Consider the following 23,453-nt stretch of genomic DNA (forward strand, 5'->3'; position numbering starts at 1 on the left):
GCTTTTAGATGTATGTACTATTGGTATATACACTCCAATGATCAGCTCTTAGCAGCCCATGTGAGTCACCTAACACATGTGGGAACCATCATTTGGCAACTAGCATGAAATATCTCATAAGATTACAAAAATATGAGTAATCATTCATGACTTATTTACATGAAAACAAAATTACATATCCTTTATATCTAATCCATACACCAACGACCAAAAACACCTACAAACACTTTCATTCTTCAAATTTCTTCATCTAATTGATCTCTCTCAAGTTCTATCTTCAAGTTCTAAGTGTTCTTCATAAATTCCAAAAGTTCTAGTTTCATAAAATCAAGAATACTTTCAAGTTTGCTAGCTCACTTCCAATCTTGTAAGGTGATCATCCAACCTCAAGAAATCTTTGTTTCTTACAGTAGGTTATCATTCTAATACAAGGTAATAATCATATTCAAACTTTGGTTCAATTTCTATAACTATAACAATCTTATTTCAAGTGATGATCTTACTTGAACTTGTTTTCGTGTCATGATTCTGCTTCAAGAACTTCGAGCCATCCAAGGATCCATTGAAGCTAGATCCATTTTTCTCTTTTCCAGTAGGTTTATCCAAGGAAATTAAGGTAGTAATGATGTTCATAACATCATTCGATTCATACATATAAAGCTATCTTATTCGAAGGTTTAAACTTGTAATCACTAGAACATAGTTTAGTTAATTCTAAACTTGTTCGCAAACAAAAGTTAATCCTTCTAACTTGACTTTTAAAATCAACTAAACACATGTTCTATATCTATATGATATGCTAACTTAATGATTTAAAACCTGGAAACACGAAAAACACCGTAAAACCGGATTTACGCCGTCGTAGTAACACCGCGGGCTGTTTTGGGTTAGTTAATTAAAAACTATGATAAACTTTGATTTAAAAGTTGTTATTCTGAGAAAATGATTTTTATTATGAACATGAAACTATATCCAAAAATTATGGTTAAACTCAAAGTGGAAGTATGTTTTCTAAAATGGTCATCTAGACGTCGTTCTTTCGACTGAAATGACTACCTTTACAAAAACGACTTGTAACTTATTTTTCCGACTAGAAACCTATATTTTTTTTGTTTAGATTCATAAAATAGAGTTCAATATGAAACCATAGCAATTTGATTCACTCAAAACGGATTTAAAATGAAGAAGTTATGGGTAAAACAAGATTGGATAATTTTTCTCATTTTAGCTACGTGAAAATTGGTAACAAATCTATTCCAACCATAACTTAATCAACTTGTATTATATATTATGTAATCTTGAGATACCATAGACACGTATACAATGTTTCGACCTATCATGTCGACACATCTATATATATTTCGGAACAACCATAGACACTCTATATGTGAATGTTGGAGTTAGCTATACAGGGTTGAGGTTGATTCCAAAATATATATAGTTTGAGTTGTGATCAATACTGAGATACGTATACACTGGGTCGTGGATTGATTCAAGATAATATTTATCGATTTATTTCTGTACATCTAACTGTGGACAACTAGTTGTAGGTTACTAACGAGGACAGCTGACTTAATAAACTTAAAACATCAAAATATATTAAAAGTGTTGTAAATATATTTTGAACATACTTTGATATATATGTATATATTGTTATAGGTTCGTGAATCAACCAGTGGCCAAGTCTTACTTCCCGACGAAGTAAAAAAAAAATCTGTGAAAGTGAGTTATAGTCCCACTTTTAAAATCTAATATTTTTGGGATGAGAATACATGCAGGTTTTATAAATGATTTACAAAATAGACACAAGTACGTGAAACTACATTCTATGGTTGAATTATCGAAATCGAATATGCCCCTTTTTATTAAGTCTGGTAATCTAAGAATTAGGGAACAGACACCCTAATTGACGCGAATCCTAAAGATAGATCTATCGGGCCCAACAAGCCCCATCCAAAGTACCGGATGTTTTAGTACTTCGAAATTTATATCATATCCGAAGGGTGTCCCGGAATGATGGGGATATTCTTATATATGCATCTTGTTAATGTCGGTTACCAGGTGTTCACCATATGAATGATTTTTATCTCTATGTATGGGATGTGTATTGAAATATGAAATCTTGTGGTCTATTGTTACGATTTGATATATATAGGTTAAACCTATAACTCACCAACATTTTTGTTGACGTTTTAAGCATGTTTATTCTCAGGTGATTATTAAGAGCTTCCGCTGTTGCATACTAAAATAAGGACAAGATTTGGAGTCCATGCTTGTATGATATTGTGTAAAAATTGCATTCAAGAAACTTATTTTGTTGTAACATATTTGTATTTTAAACCATTATGTAATGGTCGTGTGTAAACAGGATATTTTAGATTATCATTATTTGATAATCTACGTAAAGTTTTTTAAACCTTTATTGATGAAATAAAGGTTATGGTTTGTTTTAAAATGAATGCAGTCTTTGAAAAACGTCTCATATAGAGGTCAAAACCTCGCAACGAAATCAATTAATATGGAACGTTTTTAATCAATAAGAACGGGACATTTCATCTTGCAAGTTGGAATGTTATGTTTAATAAGTAATATGTCATCAACATATAAGATCAAGAAGACTACTCTGCTCCCACTAGCTCTAATGTAAACTCAGGGCTTATCTTGGTTTTGAGAAAAATTAAACACTTTAATTTTCTCATTAAACTTAAGAATCTAGCTCCTGGATGCTTGCTTTTATCCATAAATGAATTTTAAAAGCTTGCATACTTTACTAGGATGCTTAGGATTCATAAACCCTTCCGGCTGAACCATATATACGTCCTCGCTTAGGTCGCCATTTAGGAAAGTGGTTTTGACATCCATTAGCCATATTTTATTATCATGAAAGGTAACCATGGCAATAAGTATCTTAATTGTTTTAAAGCTCGCGACTTGTGAAAAACTTTCATCATAACCTTTTGTTACCAATCGAGCTTTAAAAGTGTTTACATTACCGTCCATATCAGTCTTCCTTTGAAGACCCATTTTTACCTCATTGTCTTACAATTAGGTAGAAGATCAATCAAGTCTCGCACTTGATTATCCTTCATGGACTGCATATCTGTATTCATAGAATCTAGTCATTTTTAGATTCAGGATCTGATATGGCCTCACGCAGCTAGAGGGTTCATCATAATCCCTTAGTTGAGGTTTATCTGAATTAATCAGATAATTAAACCTCATAAGCCGATGAGTTCTACTAGATCTATAAAGTGCAGGTGTAACACGTTCTGGCTCACCAACAGTGCACTCAGTTTCAACGTGTGGATTGCTAGTGCTTGCTGAAGGTATGTTACTTTAAAGTACTTGAATTTCTTCAAGATCTATTTTACTCCCACTGACTTCTTGTAAGAGAAGATCTCTTTCCAGGAATTCAGCAGACCGAGCAGAAAACAGTTGTCTTCAGCTTGGTAGTAAAAGTAGTAACCCATTGTTTCCTTTATGTATCGTATAAAGTAACATTAGATAGTTCTGGGTTCTAATTTGTTTGAAGTGTCATGCTTCACGTACGCTTTACAACTCCAGACTTTCAGATAAGACAACTTGGGATTCTTCGCATGCCATAACTCATATGGTGTCTTTTCTACCTTCATAGTTGGAATCACATTGAGTATGCCTGCATCAGACTCTCATGCATATCCCTAAAAGACGGTAGTAGAGAAATCAGACTCATAATAAATCAAACTATATCAAGTAAAGTTCGATTCCTCTTACTCAGACACACCATCGTGTTGTGGTGTGTAAGATAGAGTGAACTATGAGACAATCCCACAATTCTTTAGGTGGTCCAAAAAACTCTTGACTCATAAACTTACTTACTCCATCGGAGCGAAGTGCTTTAATGGTCTTTCCAAGCTGATTATCTACTTCATTTTGGAATATTTTTGAATGTTAAAATAGCTTTATGTTTATGTTTCAGCAAGTGAACATAATCATAGCTACTGTACTCATCAGTAAATGTAATGAAGTAAAATTAACTAAATCTATACATTGTTCTTAAAGGGCTACATACAACAGTATGTATTAGTCCTAAAAGATCTTTAGCTCTTTTACCTAAATCGGAGAAAGAAGCATTTGTCATCTTTTCACATAAACATGACTTGCATACATCAAATGACTCAGAGTCAATTGATTCCAAAAGTCCATTAGATTGGAGTTTTGAAATGCATTGTTTGTTTATATGACCAATATGACAATGTCATACATAGGTCTTATTCAAGTCTTGCTTGAAGACTTTGACGATGTAGGTATACACAGAATTCTCATTTGAAATTACACTATGCATATCAATTTTAAAAATACCATCACGTGGATAGGTATTAAGATAAATATATTATCCTTAGAAACTGAAATACCTAAGTGTGTAAATGCAAGTTCAAAACTAACATCTTTCAAACTATGTCGCTCGCAGTATTGAGAGCATAATGCTATTGTTCCAACAAAATAATAAGACCACTTAGAGAAGTAAGTTCAGAGGTACCAATAGCTTTAACAAAAGCTTGATCCTCCTTGCCTACTTGCAAATCCAGTGTGTCTTTCTTCAGTCTATTACTTCTTCTCACTCCCTTCATATTGTTACAGGTGTGAAGGCCACAACCAGTTAACAAAGATCTAGGAATCACTAGAAGAAGTATATAACTATATATGGAATATACCTGATTTGCTAGTCTCACCAGCGTTGCCTTTTCTCAGCTCAGATTGGATGATAGGACAACTTCCTTCTCCAATTGCCAACCTTTTCACAATGGAAACATTCAGCGTCTTTTGTTGGGCTTTCCTTCTTGGAAGGTGGAATATTTTTCCTAGCAAATGATTTGTCATTTTCCATCTACAAAGTATTCGGCTTATTATTTTTCACCCTTAAATCCTATTTCTTCCTGATCATCGAACAACATTCGATAATCATTTTGCTGAGCAGCAACAGCAACTGCCACAACAGGAAGAAAATATATGGGTTCTAAACTTTATTCAACTTCCAATTATGCTTGAGAACAATTCTCAGGTTGCAGTGCCAGTCTAGGAAGTTTGAACATTGAGTTTATCATTCTCCAACAAAGAAGGAAGTGTGTTTTGGTTTACGTTTTGATTATTTGACATCTACAACAGATATAAGATTCAATTTAGTATTTTCGATATTGAGCTTTAATAAATTAACTATCCAAGTTTTTATAATATTTTTAAAAACAATTAATTTACGAAAGTCTAAGATTCACATAGAGGTTCCATAGCCACATCTGTTGATCGGCTAGTAGTTATGGAGTCTATTGGTAGGTAGCGGGTACCAATTGCATTACAAGTACAACTCTTAGATCTTTATGGGACCTAGAGATATATGTAGTCCAACAAACCACTATTATCTAATGGCATGTTTGTCCCATCATTGCCTCGAACTTAGTTCTCACCATGAATACGATTAAGTCGTTCAATTTGAAAACAGTGAAAATTCACGCTAGTCTCACTAGATCCAAAAATCCACCTCGTGGCTATAATTCAGCCTAGTCTCACTAGATCAGAAAAATAACGAGGAGTGTTTGCAAGCTCATTGAATGGCATGACTTAAATTGGACGGGTATTTTGGAAAAAGTTTGTGTCAACGAATAATGCATGCACACAAGATTCGCTACACTATTAGTTAAAAAACATTTTAACCAATTGTATATGTCGATTATGTTTGTGATCTAATTTGTTATTTAATTTATAGGATATAAAAATAAAAAATACACAAACGTGTATCATTTTAAAACAGTTTTAAAAGATGTCGTCCATATATATTATTTGACTTTCAAAATCATTTAACATTAAACTCATTAGAGTTTAACTTATTTTAAAATTATTAATTTTAATCTTTGAAACTCGTTTAGAGTTTTATTTAATGTTTCCATAAAAAAAAATATGTAATTTAAGTCTCAAAATTATTTAACTTTAAACTCGTTAGAGTTTAACTTTTTAAAATCAACAATTTTAATATTTGAAACTCGTTACCGGTTTTATTTAATGTTTCCTTTCAAAAACATTTAGCATATATTATAATCAACAATTATATATAAATGCAAAAATAAAACATAACCATGCATCACACACACATAGCCTAGACCAAAAATCCTATGTTTGATCTCATGAGCCGACATGAGATCAAGAGGTCAAACTAAGGGTAATATCGTAGCTCCCACTTAATTCAAGAATTAAGTGAAAACTTGACAAACGCCATCGTTGTCAACTTGACCTGTTCGCCATCTTCTAAGTTAAACTCCACGTTGCATCTTTATCTTTAATCTTCATCTTATTACATTTATTTAAAATTGAAAAATACAACTAATCTAATACTTTTAAAATTTAGAATAAACTTAAATACAATACTATGAAAATGAAAAATAAATATAATACAACTTTGGCTTCAAAATGGCCTTTCTTATAAAAAAAATAAATAATCAATATGACTTAATATTGCCGTAATCAATAATCACAACAATCATACATAAGTCGGGGCATTATGGGCTATGTGTACAATCACAATTTTAATAACTACTTTATTAAAACCTACATATGGTTTGTCCATGGTTACAATGCATATGTACAACCATGGAACAAAATAAACAACAATTACTCAAGCCATAAAAAATAAATTCAAAATTTATAACAGTGATTTTTTCAGATCTTATTCGTGCGTCATGAGGTAATCAACAAAGTTGACTTTCAAAACCATAAAGGTTTTGACTTTTACCAATTCACTACAAAGCTAAATCTAAAGAAAATCACGCGACAATTAAGATGCTGTAAAAGCGGCTCGGATACCACTGATGGAAAACCGTGTGTACTTTTAGTCAGATTAACGCAGCGGATGGTTAAAATAATCTTTTATTATTATATAAACCTTTTACAAGATTAAATAATCACTTATTTAATAAAACATGCACACGATTAATCTTTCCCAATGATCCAATTACATCACTAATAATTGTCAAAATATGTAATTCACAAAGTGAGTGAACGATATACCTTTCTTGAAGAAACTGACGAACGGAGAGAAACCTACGATCAAAAGTATGACCGTCTCTTTGGATAGTCCACACTACACTTCAAACAACGTCAATGGATGCTAGTCCAAACCCAAGTAACAAATTAATCAACCATTGATTAATTAAAATGATAATACTCCGTATTCAAGATTTGCAAAAGAGAAAACAAAAGGTGTTTGCTCTCGATTTACGTGTGATAATAGAATAATATGAATTACAATTGTGGTGGTTCATTTCGTTACCAGCTCAACATATATATATATATATATATATATATATGCAAAAGTAAACCACTTGATTTTAAAACGCGTAAACATGATTGAGGTTTTAAAAAGTCGTATTTCTCAAATACTTTAGGGGTATGTTATGTAACTTATAATTAATAATTTCTATCATTTCATGTGAATAGTAAATTAATTAATTTCGTTTCATTTACTATTCATATGAATAGTAAATGATATATATATATATATATATATATATATATATATATATATATATATATATATATATATATATATATATATATATATATATATTATTTGACGTCTCGGTGTATATGTGTGTGACCCCGAAGGCTCAAATAAAGTTGGCCATATAGTTATATGTTGTACCTTGCACATTAATCCTACATTTTTATCTTCGTATGTCTTGTATCAATAACTACACAATTTAATAATTACGCAATTGAAATCTCCAAAGAAGATAGTTTTGGTCACTAATTACTAAATAAGTTTGGATAATTAATAAACTCTAAAATTATTGGGGTTAAATAGATTACATATTGACATGAATGCTATAATCTTCAAATGCTAAATTAAAATTATAAGAAAGGAGTTTAAAATACAATACCTAAGTTTGAGAGTTAAAATTGAGATGGGAATCATGGGATGAACGATCGTCGATCGACGTACTGAAATTTGAGATTTTACAGCCTAAAAGATGACGTGCTAATTATAAGAAAGCATTCGTTGTTTTATTTAATAGACTAAAAGAATTTTAGAATGGGCTCAAAGGTGACATACGAAAATTCATTGGTGTCACTACCCCAAAAGTTTTACACTAAGTGGGCTTATATCAATGGTATCATGTGCAATCACTAGGCCTAAGACCCATCTGCCCTAACAACGGTTATATTATTTGAAACAAAAGGAAGAAAACGTTGCAAAGCTAAAGTCGTTTGCTCGACTTTGAATCCCGACGCCGGAGCCTAACGTTGAGGAGACACCGCCAGGGTGTCGATGGAAGTCGGATCCCGCTGTCGAATTGGGAAAACGTCGGAAAAGGCCAACGCTCCCTAGCCCTCTGATAAAAACTCACCCCTATAATTCCCAAGGCAAATGAATTAGACAAATTAATGTTAAAATGGGGATGTTATAGTATCAGTCATTAGTAAACTATAGTCTTAACCAATCCTCTTTTAATATTATTATTAAATTATTAAATTCAAATTAAAATTATAAATAAATTAATTTGTAGTAGCAAAAATTAACAAAGTCATACAGTTTGGCGTACCAACATTTGACTATGAAAGTCAATATCCAATGGCAAATTTATCAAAGAATGATTTAAAGTTAAACAAACACTCCTCAGAAATCAAAAACAATTCCACTTATCAAATAATATAACAATCCCCATCCCACATACACTTTTAAACAGCTAACTCTTTCACAAATATAACATTAAACTGCAGCTACAGAAGATCCTACCAGTTGTGCTACCACCGGAGACGCAGCTATCTCCGTTGCCGGAGTCGAGACTTCCGAAGGGCCGGTATTCGTCGGCCTCCGAATATCCTCAACCAGTTTTACTACATCTGCCATTTTCGGCCTTTGTTCCGGCAACCTTGCCACACATTGCATTCCAATTTGCAACATTTCTACCATTTCTTCTTCTATGTTTGGATACCTTAACAGTTCCACATCAAACACCTCTGCAGTCCATTCTTCTCGAACCACCGAATGAACCCATCGCACCAGATGCACCACTTCTTCGCTGCCCGTTGCGTGAGTAGGCGATTTACCTGTGAGAAGCTCAAGTAGCACAACTCCAAATGAGTAAACATCTGATGCTTGGTATACTTTTCGAGTGTCTGCAACTTCTGGTGCTCGGTAGCCACCGATGCGCATTACTGGCGGTGTTAATGGAGTCATTACAGTTGCCAGGCCGAGATCACTTACACAACCGTATCGTTGTGGGTTTAGAAAGATGTTGGAGGCTTTGATGTTCCCATGAACAAGTTTTCCGTTTGTTTGTGTGTGGATATATGCTATACCTCTTGCTGCACCTATGGCTATCTGTAACCGGCTATCCCAATCTAATGGAGTCCTGTTCTCACCTCTGTTTGCTACAAGAAAAACAACCCAAATAATAACAAAATGTCATAAGGTCTAGTTTTTAAGTCAAAATAAGTCAATTTGGGGTAGTATTTCATCGGTAACAAATGAATTAGATAAAAGAAAAATCAATGAGGACACTGCAGCTGGCGTATCGAAGGATTTGACCATGTTGATCTTTTCTAACTTATAACTGACTTCATGGCTGGCTCAATGTCGGAGCAAAGTGATCAACAGCTCGGGGTCCAGTTTCTTTAAGGGCCCAAATTTTATAACATGTAATGCATTTGACTAGGCCAAAAAAAATAAATAAAAAAATACCATAAGCTACCGGCTACACATTTGACTAGGCCCAAAGAAAAATATATACATATAACCAGCTTGTCGTTAACTCGTTAGGGCCTAAGGGCCCTATTTTCACCTCGTTCTAGGTATTTATATTCTCGGGTCCGGTCCCGACTGACATGACATAGAACGGATTAGATATAAAAAATGAATCTTTTTTTCTTTTTGAGTGAGAATGTGTTTTACTATCTATATATATCAGTATATCAGAAAATTGAACAAACAGTGTTCATTAATCCTATGTAACAAGTCAGAAATCTTGTCCACTAATCATGAGCCATCAGCCGTTACCCAATTCGTTCAACCCACTCATTTTGAGTTTAGTGGTTGAGTGGCATCATGTTATATGGTTTAAGGGGCTAGAGCCAAAGCATGCTTTTATTATGTGGTTGGCTACTCTTCATAGGCTTAACACTCAAGATAAAATGAAATCATGGATGCCTCAAGTGCAGCTGTTATGTCCTTTATGTGAAAAAACTAATGATTCAGTTAATCATTTATTTTTTCAATGTGAGTTTAGTGGTTGTGTATGGAAAAATATTAAGGCCAAATTGATTTTTAGAGGTCTGCCGTATAGTCTGGACAGCATTGTGCAAAGGATGGCAGTTTACCCATTTACTAAGAACATATGGAATATAGTTAACAGGCTTGTAATAGCTGCTTGTGTATATTTTATATGGCATGAAAGGAATGCTAGGTTATTTCGACACCAGAAGAAGGAAGCATCAAAGGTGGGTGAAGATGTCCAGAATTACATTCGATGGAAGCTTCTCTCTCTTACAGTCAAGAACTCAAGTGCTGTCAAGAAAGTAGCAGATTTATGGAATCTGAAATGGGTTAATAATCGGTTCAAGTTTGTTTAATTGTTGGGTTGTATTGTTTTGCTGTATTTTGTGTTGTTTGGTGTTGGGTCATTGTGTTTTGTATTTGGGCTCTTTGGGAATATCCTGGCCTTTTTAAATAAAATATTCCTTTGCTCAAAAAAAAAAAAAACCCACTCATTTTTTTATTTTTTTTATTTTACGAGGAACCCCTACTACGAACGGGCACATTGGCCCCCCGCAGAGGGTAAACCCCGGGTAAACGGCAAGCCAACCCTCCACCGCTACCAGGTAAAGCATCCTCAGGCTATTGGTCTCTTAAGTTCGCCCCAAGCGTTTGAAGTGCCTTGAAGGGAATCGAACCCGTGACCTCACCTTCATTGAAAGTGTTGGTGGCCATCCAAGCTATGCCCGGATGGTTAAAAGTTTATGGGATTAATCAGGAACTAAAATATTCCTTTGCTCAAAAAAAAAAAAAAAAAAAAAAAAGAAAACCCACTCATTTTTTTATTTTATTTATATATATTTTTTTTATTTTACGAGGAACCCCTACTACGAACGGGACATTGGCCCCCCGCAGAGGGTAAACCCCGGGTAAACGGCAAGCCAACCCTCCACCGCTACCAGGTAAAGCATCCTCAGGCTATTGCTCTCTTAAGTTCGCCCCAAGCGTTTGAAGTGCCTTGAAGGGAATCGAAAAAAAAAAAAAAAAAAAAAAAAAAAAAAACCCACTCATTTTTTTATTTTATTTATATATATTTTTTTTATTTTACGAGGAACCCCTACTACGAACGGGCACATTGGCCCCCCGCAGAGGGTAAACCCCGGGTAAACGGCAAGCCAACCCTCCACCGCTACTAAGCCAACCCACTCATTTTGATACCTTGAACAGATTTAACCAGCATAAAGCACAAAACTTGAATAAGAAAGTGGATTAAAACATACCATGTAGCAGTGAAGAAACACTTCCTTGATCAAAATAGTCATACACCATTAACTTTTCATCTTTTGAGTAGTAATATGCCCTCAAAGGAACCACATTCTCATGCCGAATATTTCCAACAAGTTCCATTTGCAGCTCGAAATCTCGCTTGGTTGCAGCAACTGTTTTCAATCTCTTCACGACAACGGTACTCGTATCCTCCAATGCTGCTTTATAAGTTGTACCAAAAGTTCCCTTACCAAGTACTTCAGCCGAAGCTCTAAATAAATCCTCCAAGTCAAACGCAAGACTACTACCTTCAAAGAACACTAGGCTTCCATTGCCGTTCACATTTTGGCTACCAGATCTCAGTTTTGTTACCTTTTCTTCTTTCTTTGGTCTCTCTGGAACCTCCTTTTCACTTTTCGAATACCTAAGTATCATTATCAATGCAAGGAGTACAAACGCGATAGCACAACCACCAATTGCGATACCAAGAATTGCTGGTTCACCGAGTTTTGAAGATTTCTTTAGTGGTTGGCTACTTGGAGAAACAACAGGTGGCATTGAAGTCAAAGTCGAAAGATTATTTCCCACAAAAGCGGATCTAGGAAACCTTTCAAGAGATTTTGGCACGGGCCCACTGAGATGATTGTTTGACAAGTCAAGAGCTTGCAAACTTGGGTTACTGAGATCTGGAATTTCACCGGTGAACGAGTTGTTAGCAAGGTTCAAAGCCGTGAGATGAGTTAAATCTGATATGGATGTAGAAATACTTCCGTTGAAACGGTTGTTTGAAAGATCAAGTATAGAAAGATTGTTCCAACTAGAGAAATTCAAAGGCAACGGGCCATAGAATGCATTCGATTGAAGGTAAAGAGCTGTTAAGTTTCTAAGGTTTGAGAAATCAGATGGGAAGGGGCCCGTTAGCCCGTTTGATCTCAAACTCAAGATCTGAAGATCTGTTAATTGGCCAAGTGTGTTTGGAGGAATAGGACCATGAAGACTAAAAGCAGGTAAGCGAAGGGCTATGATTCTTGAACCATCATGATTACATGTTGTCCCAGTCCAGTTAACACAAGCTGATGAACCCATATCCCAATTGATTGCACGACTATGCGGAACGCTTTGAATAAAATTCATCAAAATCTGCATATCTTCAACTGGCTCTGCAGTAACTAACGATAAAATTGTTGTTCCAAACACGAACATTGCAAAAAATACAAACTTGTTCATGTTCTTGTGCATCATCATCATTCTTGGTTTTGTGATCATAAACACGACGTACCAAAAGCAGGCTATGAAACAGCCTTTATGCTCATCTAAGTAACAACACGATGATAAATAAGGATTAAGTAGAATGCAAGTGATGTCTATTCTTCACAAATACTAACTACCATTATGATACGAACGTTGAACATTAATTTATTATAACTGAATTGAGGACAGATAACTTACTATTAGCTTTGATTATAATAATTACAAGTATAAAATATTAAATTTAATATGGCATCGAATTAAACATTTAATTCAAACAAGAAACGTAAATGAATTTCACTATATATCGGTGGGTTAGATTAATTTTTATTCATCTTTCTCCGTACTTCACTGACTTCTGTGGCTCTGTTTATAATTAATTAAAAAAAGGAAAATGAAAGGAACCTACCAGTTTTTTTCCACCAAAGTCATTTCAATTTAATTCAATTTAAACTTAAAATATAAAAATAAGCTCGCTCAAAAAGAGTTTATGGTTATCTAGACAACTTTGCATTTGCATTGGTTATAACTCAACATTGTTAAAAATCTGATTGGTAGTTAAAAAATCAGTATTATCATCATTTAATTATATGTAAATATGTAAATTGGAAAATAAGCATAACGATAAAGAATAAAGCTGAAGTTGAAAGTCGAATCAGATGTTAGTGATTAGTGATTCATTATACATGAACATATATGAGGCAGATCATTCCACCAACATATAAACAGAGACAAGTATATATATACTTCATATAATAATTGTAATTGTAATTGTAATTGTAATAGGAAAGTAATGAAGTAAAAAATGAAAGGTAAACAGAGTACGTACTGATTGTGTGCTAAGATCCAAGGAGCAATGAGTAGGTTGAGAAAATATAAAAGCAATAGCAATACATGTAGCTGAATATAGATAGAGAATTATTATTAATATTTGTATATTTATTTATTTTTTATAAAAACGGTAACAATAATGGGAGTGAGGTGGAGAATAATAAATGAAAGACAGAAACAGAAATGAATGAGATTGGGTTAGGGTTGCACCTGCTGGGTCATCAATATACATAACTCAGCCTAACTATATTCACTTATCATTATTATTATTTTATTTATAATAAATTATTAATTATACGGAGTATATATGATTGATGAATATGAAACGAGATTCAAAGTGTTGCGCCATTTTCGGAAGAGGAGTTGAAGTGAAAGAAGAACACAAGAGAAGAGAGGGTGATGTCAGATCACCGATGAACGCCACGCGCGCCGTTCACTCTTACGTACGTACGTACGTAATCTAGTGAATTTAATTACTTAATAACTGTAATTTGTTTATTTGGGAAAGTCAGATGTAAAATCTACAGTTTTTTTTTTTAACAGCGATTGGAATCACCCGAGGATGACTAAACCACCCGTTGCGATCATCTCCCGTTTCGACTATGCCGATGCAGCGATAATAACCGCGCCCCTATCGCTGCCCTCATCGCTGCCCGGAAGGAAATCTTGAAACCGATCCAAGTGCACGGTCAAGTAAAACCTCCTCCCCTTTACCCTCAAACGATATGCGAAACATGTCATAGGTGAATACTTCATGACAAGGATGAAATTATGTTTTAATATGCAGCCAACGGGAGTCGAACTCCTGAACTCCCCTAAAGGAGTCAGACCACCCAACCGCCGAACCCATCACAACTTCTAAAATCTACAGTATTTTGGATTTGGTAGAAAAATCTCAGTGGCTGGCGGTGGAGATGTTTACGTAATACGTATATTATTATTATTATGGTGTTTAAATAATTGAGAATTGACTAATCGTAACATGCCATTAATTAAACATGAACACGCTACGTCTCTTACTATTTGAATAATGTGCAGCAGTTGATGCTCTCTTCATCTCCCATTATTATAAGCGGAGTGATCCTCACACACTTGCTTTTGATCCATACACACCATAATATTTGAACTTCCTATTTTACCCCTTCTATTTAACATAACTATCTTAATGGCTTCCCTTATCTCCCCAATCCCCTCTATTATTCTTCTTTCAATATGTAGGCTTGGTATCTTGACTGACTCCACCACTGCATCCAAATTCCACAACTTGAATTCCGAGCATACCACCGGATACTATCAACCATGAGGCTTCTCCTCTCGCCGCCCAAAAATGAGTGTAAAATTGTATCTTTTCCAACGATTTCAGGCCTTTATTTGGAATTTTCCGGCGAGTGCAGGGTCACGGCACCTATTTGTTTTACATGTACCATTTTGAGCCGGATCTGATCTAGATCTACGAAGTCAGTGGCTGCCCGATTGTATTATTTAATTTATGATTAATACGTTAATTGAAGTGGCCTTTATTTAATACGTTAATTCAAATAGCCTTAAAATAATGTATTTCTTGTACGCTCAGTGATTCTATATATGTGAGTGTGTAGATGGAAGGGGTTAAGAGTCCAAGTGATTGGAATGGTTTTTGTGAACACCAATTTATATTTTATGTTTAATCTTTTAATTTAATTTATAAATTATAAATTAGAAATTATATAGATGATGAAGACAACGGACTCTGATGCTTCGACGGTGGAATAGGAGGTTTAGTTGGGTGGGTGACCGGTTGGATTTAGAATTGACAAATAGTATGATGGATTGTTACATTTTAATTTTTTCACTTTTGAAATATAATTATTTCATGGAGTATTAGTAAGAGGGTAAAATAGGAAGTTAACAATAATGGGTGTGTGTAGATCAAATTTAAGTATGTTAGAATCATCTCCCTTATTGTAAGTATAGTATTAAGTATTATATATTATATTTATTTATAATATATAATTATATAAATAAAATAAATTATTTTATTATTATATACTATTTTTTTTCTTGTTATTACTCGTAGTATGCGTGGACTTGCATGATATACACATGTTAGCAAAAAGGTGTTCTGTCTAAATACATCTTACAAAATAACTCTATTTGATTTATTCACAAAAAAAATACTCCACTACTTTTCATTTGAAAGACATGTATCTTGCTGTTTTCATCACACATACACACACCGCGCACACACAAGATTACAAGAATGACACTGCAGACACATTTTTGTTAAAGAATTTGGTCTACACAAGATTACAAGAATTAGGCCCAACACACAAGGATCATGTTGTTGATGTGGGTAGGTTTAGCGATAGGATTATGTCGGTTACGTTTATAATTAATGAGGAGACGTTCACGGTCATTAGCGCTTACGCACCCCACGTAGGTTTAGGAGAAGCGGAGAAGAAGAGTTTCTGGGAATTGTTAGATGAGGTTGTAAGGGGATGTCCAGCGGACCATCGATTGATTATAGGGGGCGATCTTAATGGTCATATAGGAGCGGAGGTAGAGGGATATAGGGGAGCCCATGGGGGCTTTGGGTATGGGGTTAGAAATGAAGAAGGGCGCTCAATTCTCGAGTTCGCCATTGCCCATGATCTGGTTGTTGCAAACTCTTTCTTCAAGAAGAGGGATGCTCAGCTAGCCACCTTTCATAGTGGGGGTTATAGTACCCAAATTGACTTTTTCCTTCTTCGCAGGGGTGACCTTAGGAACTGTAAGGACTGTAAGGTCCTCCCAACCTGGACTTGTTCATCCCAGCATAGACTGTTGGTCATGGAGTTAGGTACCCAGGGACGGGTAAACAGGAGGGCGAGAGAAGTACAACCACCCAGAATCCTCTGGAAGAACTTAAATGGAGAGAAGGCGGAGACTTTTAGGGCTAATGTTGTTGAAAGAATGGGTGCTGAATTGGAAAATGCAGCCTTTATTGATGCAGATCAGATGTGGAACAACCTAGCGTCCACTATTAGAGGGGTGGCAAAAGAATCCTTGGGAGTGGCAGTTGGGACGTCGAGAGCCCAAAATGGTTGTAGAGAATCATGGTGGCTTAACGACGAGGTCCAAACTAAAGTCGCGCTTAAACAAGCGAGGTTTCGGGAGCTCACCTCCTTTAGAGGGGGTACACTAGCAGACAGAACTAGCATAGAAAATAGCTATAAAGAAGCCAAGAGAGAAGCAAAGATCGCCGTTACACGTGCAAAAGATAAAGCTTACGAAGACTTATATAAGAGACTAGACTCTAAAGAAGGGGCAAACGACATCTATAGGATAGCCAAAGCTAGGGAGCGTCGGCGAAGGAATCTGGATAACATCAAATATATCAAGGATGAAGCAGGTCAAAGCATAGTGAAGGAAGACAAAATTAGGAAACGATGGGAAGAATACTTCTCATCCCTTTTCGATGGGGGAAGGACTAGGAATGGAGAACCTCATGTCTATGATATGGCCCCACAATATCAAAACAACTGTTTCTGCACGAGGATCAGCCATGGGGAAGTTAGAGTGGCCCTACGCAAGATGGGGAGAAACAAAGCAGTAGGACCGGACCAAATCCCCATAGAGGCGTGGGTTAGGTGGTTGACAAACCTTTTCAACATGACGTTTAGAAGCGCAAAAATGCCAATGGAGTGGAGACTGAGCGAGGTTATTCCCATTTACAAGAACAAATGGGATGCACAGACGTGTAGTAACTATAGAGGTATAAAGTTACTTAGCCATACCATGAAACTATGGGAGAGAGTGATTGAGACTAGGCTTAGACGAGAGACAAAGGTGTCAGAGAATCAATTTGGGTTCATGCCAGGACGCTCCTCGATGGAGGCAATTCACATTATTAGAAGTCTTATGGAGAAGTATAGAGAGAAACAAAAGAACCTACACATGGCTTTCTTAGACTTGGAAAAAGCTTATGATAGTGTCCCACGAGAGTTGATTTGGAAGATCCTTAATGGTAGAGGTATCCCAAGTAGGTATATAAGAGCTATTATGGACATGTACCAGGGGGCGAAAACTCGCGTTCGGACGACAGTAGGATACACAGAGTTTTTCCCAGTAGAAGTAGGTTTACATCAAGGATCTGCTCTTAGCCCTTTTCTTTTCGCTTTAGTCTTAGACGACCTGTCTCATAGGATACAAGGGAGTATCCCTTGGTGCTTGATTTTTGCCGATGATATTGTCTTAGTATCGGAATCCCAGGATGAGCTAAACAGAAGGCTGGAGCAATGGAGGAATGCCCTGGAACAAAATGGACTTCGGATTAGTAGACTTAAATCGGAGTATCTTAGATGCGACTACGGGAGGATCGAAGAACACAATGATACTGTGGATATTCGTATTGGGGATCAGGTCTTACATCCACAGGATTCCTTTAGATACTTAGGATCAATGCTACACAAATCGAGAAGGATAGATGATGATGTGTCTCACCGTATAAGAGTAGGATGGCTGAAGTGGAGAGCTGCGAAAGGGGTTTTGTGCGACAAGAAGATACCCCTTAAATTGAAGGGGAAATTCTTCAAGGTAGCGATTAGACCGGCCATGTTGTACGGATCGGAGTGTTGGCCAATGACGAAGGCCCAAGAGAGGAGGATGGAGGTGGCAGAAATGAGGATGCTTAGGTGGACGTGTGGTAAGACCATGTTAGACATGATACCTAATGGAATTTTTAGAAAGAACTTAGAAGTTGGGAATATCTTCAACAAGATGAGAGAAGGACGACTTAGATGATTTGGCCATGTAAGGAGGCGGCCACCTACAGCACCGGTCAGGAGAGTGGAAGCCCTCACGGTTGGCGGCGTAAGGAGAAGAGGTAGACCTACACGTAGGTTGGAGGATAGACTGAAGCTTGACATGAAGGAGCTTTTATTGACCGAGGACATGACTTCTGATAGAAATTTGTGGAGGAGTAAAATTAGGATTGATGACTAGGTTGTATATATATTTTATTTTATATCCTTTTTTAATTTTCTATTTAGTTTTATATATTTTTATCGTATGCCTTTTGCCTACTTGCTTTTTTGCTTCATATATGTTTTTGCTTTTTTGCTTCATATATGTTTTTTTTTTTTTTTTTTTTTCATATACTAATACTTATTGTAGCATATCCCAACATGTTGTGTGCATTACATTATACTTATTTACTTGCCTTATAGCACTATACCGTTACATGTCGCATTACATTATATCGCATTAAATTACACGTATTTACATTTACATGCTACATGTCTTTATGCTTACATTGTATACTTATATGTTTTATACTGCATTGTATAACTACATGCTCTATACCTACATGCTTACATACACATTTTATACTTACATTGCTTGTTATACTTGCATACTTGACACTTACTTTTTTCACTTATATGTTCTTTTACTTTACTTTGTTACATGCCATATTTACCTTTACATTTTCCACGGTAAGGTTCCTTTTATCTACTTTACTTTACTTGCATTTAGTTACTTCACTTAACGGATTTCATGGTTCTGCTGGCCGGAGGTCCTTGGGAAGCAGCCTCTCTGCCCTATAGTATAGGGAGGGACGACTTCTTTTACCCGCGGACCGATAGGTATCCGTGGGGGAGGAATGACTTCCCTTTTACTCTAGAGTAGAGGAAAGACTGTCTACATCTAACCTCCCCATACTCCACTTTAGTGGATTTGGATATTGTTGTTGTTGTTGTAATTTGGTCTACAGTAACATCTTACCATGTTTAATTTTGTTGTACGACTTGTAACTCAATTTCAGTACCATGTCAATAGCCGGATGTTGCTTTCATAATATATCACCTGTTAATTACTTACGCCGTAGGCTTAGCATGTGTCATAAGGCCTCGCTTAAGAGTTGGTGAACAGCCAACAATGTGCAGGAATGTAGACGATACTCTAACTAAATAACTCACAAAATTGAATATTACTTGCATTACATCAACGCAACATCCAGTCTTTTTCATTTCTCTTTCTTTTTCATTTCTCTTTCTAATACCACAGGGCTCTGAGGATTATCCTTCAACCCACATAAAGAAAAGAAAAGAAAAAGAATCAAGACTACAATTATTTTTAAAAAGCACGGAATCAAATAACATTCGGATTGACCACATGTTCAGGATCTCAAGCGCGGACCAAAAAAAAAAAACATGCAGGGATATTCATGATTCGAGACAATTTACATAATGTATAACCGGATAAACAGAGGGAAACCATTTTACAAGCAGAGACGAGCAATATAATAATACACGCTCAATACAAATTTTGTTTTGCAGTCTTAGGATGCACCGCTCAGAAGATGTGCTGCAGCCTCCTTATCGTTGTCATGAGTGAATAACGCATCAGCAATACTATTAACCTCAAATCCCATTTCTCGCAAGACGGTGTATCCATTGACAAATTCTCTAACCTGTGAAATTAAATTAGCAAATAATACCATTTCAACATACTGAATTCAACTGGACAACACATTATATAAATACTCAATTTACATGTATAGGTGGCAAAAAAAAAAATCTAGCTAAACGTGATCGCATTAAAACTGCCTAAAGTTTTTCAATACCTTATAATAAAAACTAAAGATAATACTAACATGTTGATGGTATAATCTTAGCAACTGCGTTAAATATATTAACTATACTTAACAACGAAGCGTAGATGGATCGATCCAAACAAACCAACCCACTTTGACCACTATGATAAATTACCAGTTTTAAAATTTATAATGCATTATCTAACCCACGAGACCCATCCAGTTTTGCATCTTTACATAAAGACAAGTAGCTACCTTAGCTTGATTATCTCCATATTTAGCAACTGCAATAGGTACCGCCTCTCTATTAAGACCTGCTGCTAAGTATTTTCCCACCACTGGGTCTACACCAGAGTTCTGCATCCATGATAAGCATTGGTGAATATTATAGAAGCCAAAAAACAACTTACTGTGAGGTGTACTGAATAATCTGATACAAATTTAATCAGCTCATTACAATATCAAAAAAACTAACTTATATGTAACAGTATAAACTATCATCCAGTTCTAATGGCTATACACTAGAGACATGGGAAAGATGATAAATACACCTTACATAATCACTCCCCTTATTTGTGAGTGACTGCATCTAAATTTTATATGCAACTAGCAGCACCCATCTTTTCCTTGTACTATATTAAGGGATCCCGTGTATAATACGGATAAACGATGGTATTAAAGAACCTTCTGTGCTTTATGTGGGTTCATCAAGCACTTGGTCATCATTAATTCGGGCTATGTTAAATATAGCAGCATATAACAATATTTAGATGCAAGTTCAGAAAAGGGGATAGCCAAGAGATATATGAGTAAAAAAAACAGCATTACCATACGAGATATTGGTCTTGCAGTTTTATGGGGAAGGTTTTCAAGCCCGAGGCTGCTCCAATTTGGGGTTTCCTTAGCTGCCTCAGCAAGTATCTTCCTCTCTAGTTCAAAGTCAAACTGAAATGTGCTTCTAGGAATCTCTCCAATGTGTGGGGACATTTGAGGCTACATTAAAATTATTCAAATCGAGAGTAGTAAGAACCAGAGGATGGAAGAATTCAATTAAAATGCTTTACTTTACATCACATATAAAAAAAGCGGAATCTTCAGCATAAATCCACAATAACGATTATTTGTTGATCACACATCTTTGCGCCGAGCCACCTACTAGTGACTCGCAAACTATTAGCAAACAAACACATGCATTTTATGGAAAATACGAAAGACATGTTTACATTTTTCTACATACAATCAATTGTTACTCTAATCAAATATGTTTATTAATGAGAGATAAAGATTTAAATGGATTCTTTCAAACACAATATCGGGTGGTGGGTGCATTACATATTTACAATTTTGTTTGCCTCTTGGATCTGGAAGTTTAGTAAGACGGGGGTAGAAAACACCTGAACCAAAATATTTCATTCTTAACATTATATTTAGAAGAACTGAAATAAGCCAGCCATATACAGTGGCCTGCTATAACATTATAGCATCTAGCCACAAGCCACTTAAGCAAATTACCTTCCCTAACCTCTTCTCATTAGTAAGCCAGTAAGCCTTTATCAAAGATCTATTTACGAGGATTTGACACGTTATCATTAACTATGATATAGCACAAATACTCCTATTTTGAGTCATAACTGTATGCCCTTTAAGCTTACACATTATTCAACAAACCCACACCACTACAAACACTTTCTAGTCAAGATGTCGAATGTATTAGATTGCTAATCGGCTCACAATATTATGCATCAAAAAGTGCAGAGTGTGATATATTGCTTTTAAGGGTTGTAAAATTTCCGACACGGAATTGTTGACCAATTATAAAGGGCCATCAGATTTTGAGGGCCTCCAATTATTATGAGCACTTGTTATAATTACTCTAGGTTCAATGCGAAGAAAAAGAACGATTCTTATACTTGTAGAGTAAAGATCAAAATGCAATCTTTAAATTGTTATATATGATCTTCTGACCCTCCCTAGCCCAAATCATATAGTGCAACCCCTATACAAAAAATACAACCCTTTGATAATAGAAGTCTTAGTATGTTTCGTAATCATCTTAAAAATAGTCAACAATGTGATACTGATGCAAATGAACACTAACGCGGAATCAAAGTTACTTAACAATTTTTTTCCTTGTGCCAAAATGTGACCTAGTGATATTCTATGTTATTTTGATTGTTTGCCTAATTTGATTATTGCATAATGAAGTTGACTGTTCCCATAACTGTAGCAGCAGCTGATATTCTATGTTATCTGATTGTTTGCCTGATGTATAAGATACATACGACTAATACAAGTGATGCACTTCGATAAACCCCGACAACAAAATATTATTTATTGCTAATAAAGCTACCAGATTATGCCTTTATTGGCGAGAACTTCAAAATAAAACAAACGGTATTCAATAATTCATTGTTCGTTAAATTTTAAAAATATAATTAAGATAAACGTACAGGAGGCGTGATCCGAAATTCTGGTTTTAAAGTAACCCTAATCCCCATTCCTGCTACAAAAATCAACGAAAAATATTAATTAGCAATCAGAACCAAACATCCAATTAACAGATATACTGACAGATATATCATAATCAATCAGAACTAAAAGTATTAATTGTGAACTTAAATAATCAATCAAATATAAATATAAATAAATAATATATATATATATATATATATATATATATATATATATATATATATATATATATATATATATATATAAAATAAAGTAATTGAACAACTTACAAGAAGAAGAAGAGGAATTGGTGGTGTTATTGCGGACGGGTGGAGGGATAACGGAGTGACCACCGGATTGACCGACTTTAGGGTATAGCGATGATGGTCCGTACATCGGATAACCGGATGGAGATGATGACGGTGTTGGCCTGTTATTGTTGTTGTATAAAGAGGATGATTGTGAGTTGTAGGGTGGATTCAACCTGTTTCTGAAATCATAATCCATTTTATTTAATTGTTAGTTAATGAATTGAAATCAAGTGGAGAAGAAATTGAACGAATGCGTATGTAATATGTATGGAGAGGATCGCGAAACAAATAACGCGTAGGGGAGAAGAACACCAAACGGATATGGGTATTCGTTTATATTCCCATTCAATATTTCGACCCGTAAGGTTATAATTGGGTCCCTTTGGCCCACAAACCTAAAATATACACGAGTATACGTTTTTTTTTTTAAACGGTCATTGAGAATCACTAACACAATCGGAGAGTCCGAACGTAATTTCGGAACCTACCCATCCGATCATTTATATGCATAAACTATTATTTTCTTACTGCCCCTTAGGAGTAAAACACACAATGAATTCATACGGTCAAC

The 23,453-nt window shown here is 35.4% G+C and overlaps 3 protein-coding genes across 3 annotated transcripts; 1 reads left to right on the forward strand and 2 right to left on the reverse strand.

The window, feature by feature from the left end:
* Positions 1–8,547: 8,547 nt before the first annotated feature.
* LOC139861489 (probable inactive receptor kinase At4g23740) lies at positions 8,548–13,943 on the reverse strand. The gene is made up of 3 exons (XM_071849885.1): positions 13,566–13,943; positions 11,503–12,801; positions 8,548–9,402 (listed from the first exon to the last, which is right to left on the reverse strand). Exons 2-3 carry the CDS (start codon positions 12,752–12,754, stop codon positions 8,738–8,740), a joined length of 1,917 nt encoding a protein of 638 aa, XP_071705986.1. The 5' UTR covers positions 12,755–12,801; positions 13,566–13,943; the 3' UTR covers positions 8,548–8,737.
* A 1,805-nt stretch (positions 13,944–15,748) lies between these two features.
* On the forward strand, positions 15,749–19,622 carry LOC139862076 (uncharacterized). The gene is made up of 5 exons (XM_071850626.1): positions 15,749–17,422; positions 17,603–17,947; positions 18,701–18,841; positions 19,061–19,170; positions 19,592–19,622. Exons 1-5 carry the CDS (start codon positions 15,749–15,751, stop codon positions 19,620–19,622), a joined length of 2,301 nt encoding a protein of 766 aa, XP_071706727.1.
* On the reverse strand, positions 19,505–23,192 carry LOC139862284 (uncharacterized). The gene is made up of 5 exons (XM_071850857.1): positions 22,862–23,192; positions 22,571–22,623; positions 20,949–21,113; positions 20,376–20,477; positions 19,505–19,997 (listed from the first exon to the last, which is right to left on the reverse strand). Exons 1-5 carry the CDS (start codon positions 23,076–23,078, stop codon positions 19,866–19,868), a joined length of 669 nt encoding a protein of 222 aa, XP_071706958.1. The 5' UTR covers positions 23,079–23,192; the 3' UTR covers positions 19,505–19,865.
* Between the last annotated feature and the right edge of the window lie 261 nt (positions 23,193–23,453).

This window comes from Rutidosis leptorrhynchoides, chromosome 8 (genome assembly GCF_046630445.1).
Source record: "Rutidosis leptorrhynchoides isolate AG116_Rl617_1_P2 chromosome 8, CSIRO_AGI_Rlap_v1, whole genome shotgun sequence".
NCBI classification, from domain to species: domain Eukaryota; kingdom Viridiplantae; phylum Streptophyta; class Magnoliopsida; order Asterales; family Asteraceae; genus Rutidosis; species Rutidosis leptorrhynchoides.